This window comes from Taurulus bubalis (genome assembly GCF_910589615.1).
Source record: "Taurulus bubalis genome assembly, chromosome: 17".
In the NCBI taxonomy this organism is placed as follows: Eukaryota; Metazoa; Chordata; class Actinopteri; order Perciformes; family Cottidae; genus Taurulus; species Taurulus bubalis.
Window position 1 is genome coordinate 6,777,991 of NC_136605.1, and position 9,060 is coordinate 6,787,050.

Sequence of the window (9,060 nt, forward strand, 5' to 3'; positions counted from 1 at the left end):
GAGACAAGATATTATGACAAGTAGCGGGTAGATATGCGACCAGAAAAGTAGTTGCCACTGATACCAGACCCAACTTGGTTTATTTGTTATCTGTGTTACCAATAAATCTGTGTGAATTGAACTCTGATCCAACCTCTCTTGTGTTCTGTGGGTGTTCGATTACTGAGGACCCGGGGCGTTCGTGAGTTCTTGTGGTGCCTCACCAGCAGTCAGACAGGAGATAGCGACTAAGTTTATACAGCATCAGGTTGTAAGAAGATTAATCGTCATCGATCCAGACGAAGAAATCAGCCACAATAACACCTTAATTAGCAGCGTATGCTGGTGGCAGATGTCCATTGGTCTGGTTTTGCACACATCACTCAAGTGTTTCTTTTGTTCACAGCAGCAGACTTTTGCAGCGGGGAAGAAGAAGTTTCTTTCTTTCCTTTCGTAAATGTTTCGTTTAGAGCTCAAGCACTCAGTCGGTCAACAGAAAACGTAAAACTATTCCGTGACGACTCATAATTGCGGTAGTTTTTCACGCAGGGAATGTGTTCTATATGTATGTAAACTATGTCTATGTACTGCCATCAGGACACTGCAAATAGACAACGCACAATTTGTATCTCCGTACTGAAGATATATATGTGTGTATATATATATATATATATATATATATATATATATATATATATATATATATATACACATATATATCTGTATATACTATTCACACAGGGTAGGATAAACGAGAGGTGATGTTAGTGAGATGACAGTAGTTTAAACATGTTAAACTGAATTACAGGATATACATTATAATTGAGTGGGGAAAGGAGAAACCGTGAATCAACAATGCCAGGTGTATGCTTCTTGCATCATGAGATACAACTTCGAACTGCAAGGGTGCATCATGATATCTGATATATCCTGTTGAATTGTGTACCCAGTGTACCCACCCAGTGTATTGTGTGTGTGTGTGTGTGTGTGTGTGTGTGTGTGTGTGTGTGTGTGTGTGTGTGTGTGTGTGTGTGTGTGTGTGTGTGTGTGTGTGGTAAAGAGAGGGGGAGGGAGAGATGGCGCAACCCATTTCCTGTGTTTTTTTCTCCTTTCTTTGTTCTCAGGTGGGGTTTAGGTTTCACTTTTACGAGAATAAAAAATGTCTAATCCTTTTTTTCATGTATATGTTCAACTGCAATGGGCTACAACGGGCGGTTCTGTTTGACTTAATGTTGGTCAAGGAATTCTTGTGACGTGTCATGAAATCAGTTCAAAAGATCAATCATGGACCCGTGGTTTTACACCGTGGGCCCGTTACATGACATTCTCCCCACAGAGAAAACTCTCATTGACATGCCGTAGCTCTCGTTTCCTTAAGTTTCATTCTGCCTCTCTCGCGCTCCTGGCCCCGCCTCCCGCTGGACGCCGCTAACAGGTGACCCCCCGTGGCAGTCACACCTCGGAGCCAATGAGATGACTGAGCGAAGTCAAAGGGGGCGGGGCGTGACTGTACGAGTAGCACGCAGCGGAAAGGCTACAGACGTGTAGGTGTTTATCTTCCCACTGACCGCGAGAGGAGACAGGAGACGCACCGTCGTCAACAAAGGTAAGCAAGGTAAGTGCTTGCGGTGCGCGAGCTTAACTTAATGCCCGACGTAAAGAGGTTGAACGCGTTAGCTGTTGCTTCACACGACGTTTACATGTCCGACATAACCCCCAGGAGCGCGCATATTTAACAACGCACGCGTGCTCCGGAGCAGAAGTGACGGGGTAACTAAACAGTTTACTAACTTACACCTCTACAGACCTCACGAGGACAACCCGCTGCTCATCATGGCTCTGGATGGATGTGGCCTCGTCTGCAAATACACCCTCTTCATTTTCAACCTCATCTTTGCTGTAAGTCTGTTTAAAAAAAATAATAATAAAAATCATGATAATGAGTTTTCAAGAAAAAAAAAAAACGAGGCTTACTTGGTCCCATTAGGTTTCGTTTCTGTCGAACCGCAGTTACTTTCGTTACCTTAAATCAACAGCACCTGGCTGAGGTTGAGAGATGAAACTTATGACACTGTACTGCTGTTCACGTGTTTTTTTTTTTTTTAGGGTGTCACCTGAGGCATTATTTTAATAATCGGTTAAATTAGTTTTTCGATGAATCGGATGAAAACAAAAAGCATTAATTTCCAACCCTTTTATTCAAAAACAGAACTGACAGTGCAAAACATCTTCAGAAAGTGCACAAACAGGTTGCTTCTTGAACATCCAACAAATAAATACAAATGGACTAACACAAAAAACATACACATGTATGTTTTCCATCTGCCAAATTTGAGCCCTTTTTACTGTAATTGATCTCCTTGGAGCAGAGGCAGCATTTAGCATGCCCTGCTTTATGAATATGTATGAGATACTGGACAGAGGGAAGCTGTACTGCTCCTCTCACTCTTCCACCTCCAGGCCCAGCTCCACTTCATCTCAGCCCTGCATCAAGCTGCGCTGCATATCGAGGGTCCTCTTCCTGAAACTCTTTTATTCTGACCACATCATCTTATCTGTATCTGGGCCTCTTACGACCACAACGTCACGTTGTTGGCTAATCGCGCGACAACGAATCGATATTGAAATTCGTTGCCAACTCTTTTGATAATCGATTTTTATTGATTCGTTGTTGCAGCCCTATTGCAGTGTATTTCTGTCATTAAACAGTTGCTCTCATTCTGCACTTTGTTGTCTCAAAGCATGTTGTTCGTCTGTCACCTGTTGGTCAACATGCTGTGGTATTGTAGTTAGTGAGGGGTTTATTCACATCTGGCTCACCCATGTACCGACCATTACAGATGTGAGAACCACGTAACCAGGAATTTCCCTGCACATCGAGACTGGGTTTTAATTTGTGATTTCTGTGTTGTGGCAGTTGGTGGGGTTTGCCTTTTTGGGCATCGGCCTGTGGCTGAGGTTTAGCAACGGCACCAGGGGCATCTTCGAAATAGAGGCCCTCAACTCAAGTGCATTCGTGATGGGTCAGTACTATTTCTCCCAAATAACTGCACAAGAATATTTTGCCTCTGATAACGCGTTCGATTCCATATCTGTGTTTTCTCCTTTTTTTTTTTCTCTCAGCGGTGACCGTACTGATAGCTCTCGGTGCAGTGATGGTGATCGTGGTGGTGTTCGGAGACTACGGCGCCTGCAATGAGAAAAGTTGTGCTCTGCAAGTGGTGAGACGTCTTCCTTGTTGAACTATGGAACTATTTTTGTATTTTACCTGGGAAAAAAATGTTGAATGTTGAAAGCGCTTTTAAAAAAGTTTCTCTGGGCCAATATGTGAAACTCCTCTCACTTAATAGTGACGCTGTCGCTACGCTCCTTCGGCCTCATCAACAGACGGGTGACAGCTAAAGATGTATTACTAAGGCAGCTCTCTCTCACACACACACACTCACACACAAAGTTGTTTTCAGATGACAGACGAGTAACTGAGGCGGGGCTCTTTTGAAAATTGCAAAACTGCTTTATTTCAGAGACTGACGCCTATTTTTCATTGGAGGCGAAGTTAAAGCCACTTTGATTACTGCCTTTAGCGTTTCCCCCTCTGGTTTCCTGCTATCTCATAGTCCCGGTTCGTTGGGGAGGAGCCAAGGCATTCCTCAACCGTTACATAGCACAAAGGCGGGCGGCGGAGAGGCTTTTGTGCTGTGGGAGGAAACGGATCCTCCCCAACGCGGTTAAACTATGATTTCTAACATGGAACTGTAATCCAGCAAAGACATTTGCACAGCGACCAGTTGCAACATTTCATTTAGAAAATGGCTTTCGGGCAACTAATAAATGGGGATTTTTCTTTTTTGTTTTGTTTTTGTTTATCAGCCCAAACCTGTCAGAAAAGCCCTAAATCATTACGTAGGGCAATGTTTTACTTAATGATGGACAAATTACTACCAAATGGAAGAGGAAACAGTTACAGAACATATTCAAATTGGGATTTTTTTTTTTTTCTTTCTGCTTTAAAAAAACCCAAACGTGAACCAAAGAAACTGGACACTACTTCTGGACTGCATCAACATGTATTCTGCACCTTTCAAGAGTTTAATGGTTTTTAGTGACAGAGATTACTCCCAAAAAAATTCATGAGATGCACCAAACTTGGAAAAATGTGAAAATATTGTCCTATATAGTATTTTCTTTTTACGTTAAATGTTCTTCCGACTAGTCAAAATAAAGACATTTGCACGTCTTTGTTTTGATGCAGAGGAGTGAGTTATGTTGGGTTGTTTGTTTCTCATCAGCTTATTAACGTGAGGTTTATTTCTGTCTCAAGTTCTCCGTCCTTCTGGCCATTCTGGCGATCGCCGACGGTGTTGTCGGAGTGGTCGGTTTTTCCAATAAGGACGCGGTAAGAGGGGAATGGGAAAGACTTGGAGGAACACAAACGGTTTATTTAATCATAAAGGCTCTATATTTTACTGTTGTGATGCGTTTTTAATTTGTATTAAGGTTGGAGCGCACATAGTGGAGTTCTACGCCAGCATGTATGGTCTGTATGCGACTAGTGGAGACCCAGTCATTGGTGTCACTCTCATATTCATCCACAATATGGTGAGCACTCTTACTCTTTTCCTCCCTCAAACCCTTTAATATAAAACCGTTTTGTCTTTAGAACGTGATGCTTTGGCAACTTGTGTAATGAACTTTTCTATTTACTTTTGGACATTGCACCCTAAGGTGTTTAGTTATTAAACAACTACAAGCAACATTAGGAAATTGATACTTATATGGATAAATTGTTTAGAAGAAGAATTATAATTGAAGAGAACTATTCCAATTCATCCAATTACTATGAAATTATATTTTGTTCATTAACATAGCCTCATTTATTAGATACATTTTTATTACGAAATGCTTTTATTTTCAGTCTGCTTTCACCCTTTTTGACGTTCATGTCACGTTCTATTTCACTTTGCTGGTTTATCTCCGCTGGCTTGTGAGCTGCCATTATTACTTGGCATTAAATTGAAGTGTTAGCTACCTCCTGCTAATTTTGCAAAGTGAAATATCAAAAGGATTATTCATTTTGAGTTCTCCTAACCTACTTTCATGTCCCTCCCGTGTAGCTTCACTGCTGTGGCGTGACCGGGGTCAGTCTGTTGGAGTTGGCTAAGGACACCTGTCCTGCACCAAATGGTTTCTTTGAGAAACTCAAGATGCCTGTAAGTTGGTGCCAAGAAAGCCGTTGTGATGAACCTGGTGTTTGTGCTCTGGGACGCTAACCGTTTCTCCTGTCGTGTTCCCGCTACAGGCTTGTCCTGCGATCATCTTGAGCGTCTTTGACAGTAAAGCACATCTGATGTTGGGCATCTTCATTGGAACTGGAGTTCTTTTGGTAAGCAAATGGGTTGGTTGCCTGCTGCACTTTTCGACATTCCGACGCAGTAAATTAAGTCAGTTTCGGCGTAAATAGGCTGAATGAAAAGTGTTTATACAAGATTTGCCAAACATAATTGTTTTTGTGTACATGCAACTTAATACGGCTCATTATGAAGTGCAACAAAATGCAGAGGTGCACTGTAGAGGCACCAAAATCCGATGGCCAATCAGAAGTCAGGTACAGATCCTGTTCTTCAATGGGCTCATAGATAAAACAGGTCCAGCTGCCTCCAGGTACAAAGGCTGAGGCCACGCGTTCTCCTCCAAGAACATTATCTGGAGGAGATGACATCACATTGGCGCACTGTTCAGAACTGAAGGTTGCCGCCTGCTGCAGCGAGCGCGGCTTTAGACTCTGAGCCGCCTCACGACAACGCTTCCTGTTCAAGTGCTTTGAAAATTGCCCAAAAAGCAAAAACAATGAGCCTTATTGAAAACAGTCCACAATGTAAAACTAGCCAGTGTATAACTGGCATCAAATTACAGTCAAAGCTTGTGGAGACAAGGAGGGAAAGTGAGACTGAAAATGGCTCAATTTAATTTCTTGCCTCTTGTTCATGAAGCATATGACCATGTTCTAATCACTCTAAACCTCTTTGTCTCAACTAATACTCCTCCCCCGTCTTGCTTTTAAAACATATCTTCTCCCCCCCCCCCCCCCCATTCTTGGTGCCCAAAGGTCATAGCTCTGATTTGCAGCACGACCCTCAGCAAAAAGATCAGTCTGTCCAACTCCTCTTCTCAGTACATCGTCCTGACTCAGACCACTTCTGTCCAAGCTAACCCTCAACCATCTCAGCATGGATTAGTCTCCACCGCCTATCCTTACACTTATCTCTACCCCGACCAGGACCCAGTCGTCTTCACCCCTCTCTCTGAGGCCAACATCCCTTTGGCTCAGTCCTAGTGCGCTCTTGCTTCCCTCACTGTTATGCTGTCTTGATTTCACGACGCGCTTGCATAGAATACGCATCTGTTTTTAATCCTTTATCTTCAGTGCCTCTGCATGGTGTCCCCAGCTCGCTTTGAAAGGGGAAAAAACAAAACTTTAAAAAAGGACCTATCGCACAGTTATTGTTAATTGCACAATTGTTATTGAATTTATTTTTAATCTCACAGGTTATTGGCCAAATGCTGATATTCAAAACACAGCTACAGTGGGCAACGACAGACATTGTAAAAGTCCAAGAGCAATGGCTTCTTATTAAGCTGATACTTTTGCACACATTTCAAGAATTATGTATCAATAAGCTACATACAAAAAAGTAAATTCCTCCACTAACGTCTGTTGGCTGGACGTTTGTTTTCCGTTGTCCCACCAGTGAAAGGTGTGTACGTGAATACATACCAGGGTTCGATTTTTCCTTTAAGCCGCTACTTATTGATAATTGAACGTTTGCCATTCTTTACAAGTGGCTGCATGCACATTGAGAGCATGGGCCGACTCTGTGGCTGCTTTAATCCTGGAGCAGGTTGGTCACCGCACATCCCTTTGTCCATCCCCGCTTCACTTCCCCTCCTCCTGTGTCTGCATCACAGATCATTGCCCTGGTCTGCACCATTATCCTGCTGAAACAGACCAAGAGGAACCAGCAGGAGGTCACGGCGTACTATTCGACTGTGTACTAACGAGAGGATTCAGTTTTCAACCTTTCCCCTCGTCGACGACCACCCCTGGAATTTGGGCTCAACCAACGAAGAAGTGTTAAGATTTGTCTGTATATGAACTACTGATCACACTAGCTTTACTGAATTACATTTGATATCCTAAAAGTGCTTATAAACCCTGCTTTTTTCAGAGCTGTTGCCAACCATCAATATATTTAAATAACCATACATTCTTGGTAAAATGGATGTTGCTTAGAATGAGCCATTATTCATCATCTAGAAATTGTCACAGCTCGACAGCAATTGCCTGACAAGCCTCTCCATCACTCTGAATCCGTTAAGTAATCTGACACGTCCCTTTCATAACAAAACACGAAACGTCCACGTCTGTTACACATGAGAGATTATTTTAATGAGCAGTGTTTTGTCCCTTAACACTGATGTTTGTGCTTTTTCTGTTACATGTGAAATGAAATACTGAGCCACTGCAAGAATTCATATTGTCTGAATGCAAAAAAGGGATTTTTTTTGTTTTTATCCATTGCAAGCCATTTCAAGTGTTTGAGGTGAGATCACATGCTGTTGTAGTGGGAGTTTCACTTACTTTCACAACTTTGTTACTGTTAATTAATTTTCCATGCTATAGAGGTGCAATGTCACTTTGGTACGAGTCGTTTGTCGCCTTAGTTTTGCAAAAAATGCATTCCGCTTCAATTCTTCCTGTTAAGGTGTTGCAACCAGAGGGCCACACGTCAGAAAATAAAGTCACGAGCATTCTGTCGTGTGACAGGAATATTATGCAGGCTTTCCTCAGTCATCAGGTACCGTTTGAGGTCGTTAAACCGACTAAACATGTGAGGGTCACTTTCCTGTGAACGCTGCAAAACGTCTCGTCGTTAAGACATTTTAGTTCTTTTTTTAATTCCCGCTTTGGACCAAATATAAGTATATTAAGGGAAGACTGATGACTTGTTTGTGTATTGCTTGTTTTCCTTCCCCTACTACTAGTAGTAATATGCATTGCACTATATTGTTTTTTAATAAATATGCCATCGAGGGCTTTTCCTCCAATAAGACTTGTGTATCCGTTATTTCCATGAAACAAAACGAGTGCAGCTGTGTAAAAGTGTTTATTTCATTGGCCACGTTCCAGTGTTGGGACCTGCGAGGGGAAAAAGTTCATGTTCAATTATTTTGGAATTATGCAAAGTGAAATTTAACTCCTACATGTAGCCACAATACATTTCATACATTCAAAAGGAATCCATCTTTTGTATCAAATTCTCAATGGATCACAGATTTATTGTTGAGTTAGACTTGAAATTGTAATATACATCGAATGCATGTATAAGAGCCTCGTTAGACTACTGGAACACTCAATCCCTTCCCTCATGTTTAAGTTAAACTTACCCTTGATGCAGCCTGCAGTGCAGTCTCTATCTGCAGCAGAGCACAACTCTGTCAAGCACAAGAAATAGATCTGGGGGGGAGAAAAATGGTTTTATGGCACAATTACAGTAATCCTAGTCTACATGTAGATTATGGATGGTTTTTGGGGTAGCCTGAATAACGGTCACTTCAAAGACAACGAGATGTTTACTTGTATGAGCATGCTAAGTAAGAGGTACCTCTGGGTCCCACAGGTGAGAGTATCCTCCTTCAGTCATGTATGAGGGACTTTCTGAGTGCAGCGACAGGAAGCCAGAGACAGTGAACCTCTGGATGTGGTCGGGGTTAGAGCGCGGGGAAGGAAGCAGCTGTGATTCACTACCGCCGGGACAGCTGAATCAGAGTGGTGAGAGCACAGCGACAACTGAAAATCACTCAAATGCAATAGCACTGGACAAAACTAAATGAAAAAAAAGTGTCAACTTTTTACAAATGTTAATGTTATGTTCTGAGATATTTAAATCAAATGGTGATCATCTGCCAGATTAGATTTCTCCAGAAAATCAGATCATCATTGTCCCCACTAGACTTGTATGAAAACCCAGCTGGTAGGTTGTGAGATTTTTAACACAATTACCAACCGTGATGAATGAAAAG

General features: G+C 42.1%; 1 protein-coding gene across 1 annotated transcript; it reads left to right on the forward strand.

Annotated features, from left to right (window-relative positions):
• Nucleotides 1-1,812: 1,812 nt before the first annotated feature.
• cd9r (CD9 molecule related) lies at nucleotides 1,813-8,057 on the forward strand (the record flags this gene model as incomplete). The annotated part of the gene is made up of 8 exons (XM_079233547.1): nucleotides 1,813-1,878; nucleotides 2,897-3,002; nucleotides 3,103-3,200; nucleotides 4,301-4,375; nucleotides 4,477-4,578; nucleotides 5,094-5,189; nucleotides 5,279-5,362; nucleotides 6,946-8,057. 8 exons carry the CDS (start codon nucleotides 1,813-1,815, stop codon nucleotides 7,033-7,035), a joined length of 717 nt encoding a protein of 238 aa, XP_079089673.1. The 3' UTR covers nucleotides 7,036-8,057.
• Between the last annotated feature and the right edge of the window lie 1,003 nt (nucleotides 8,058-9,060).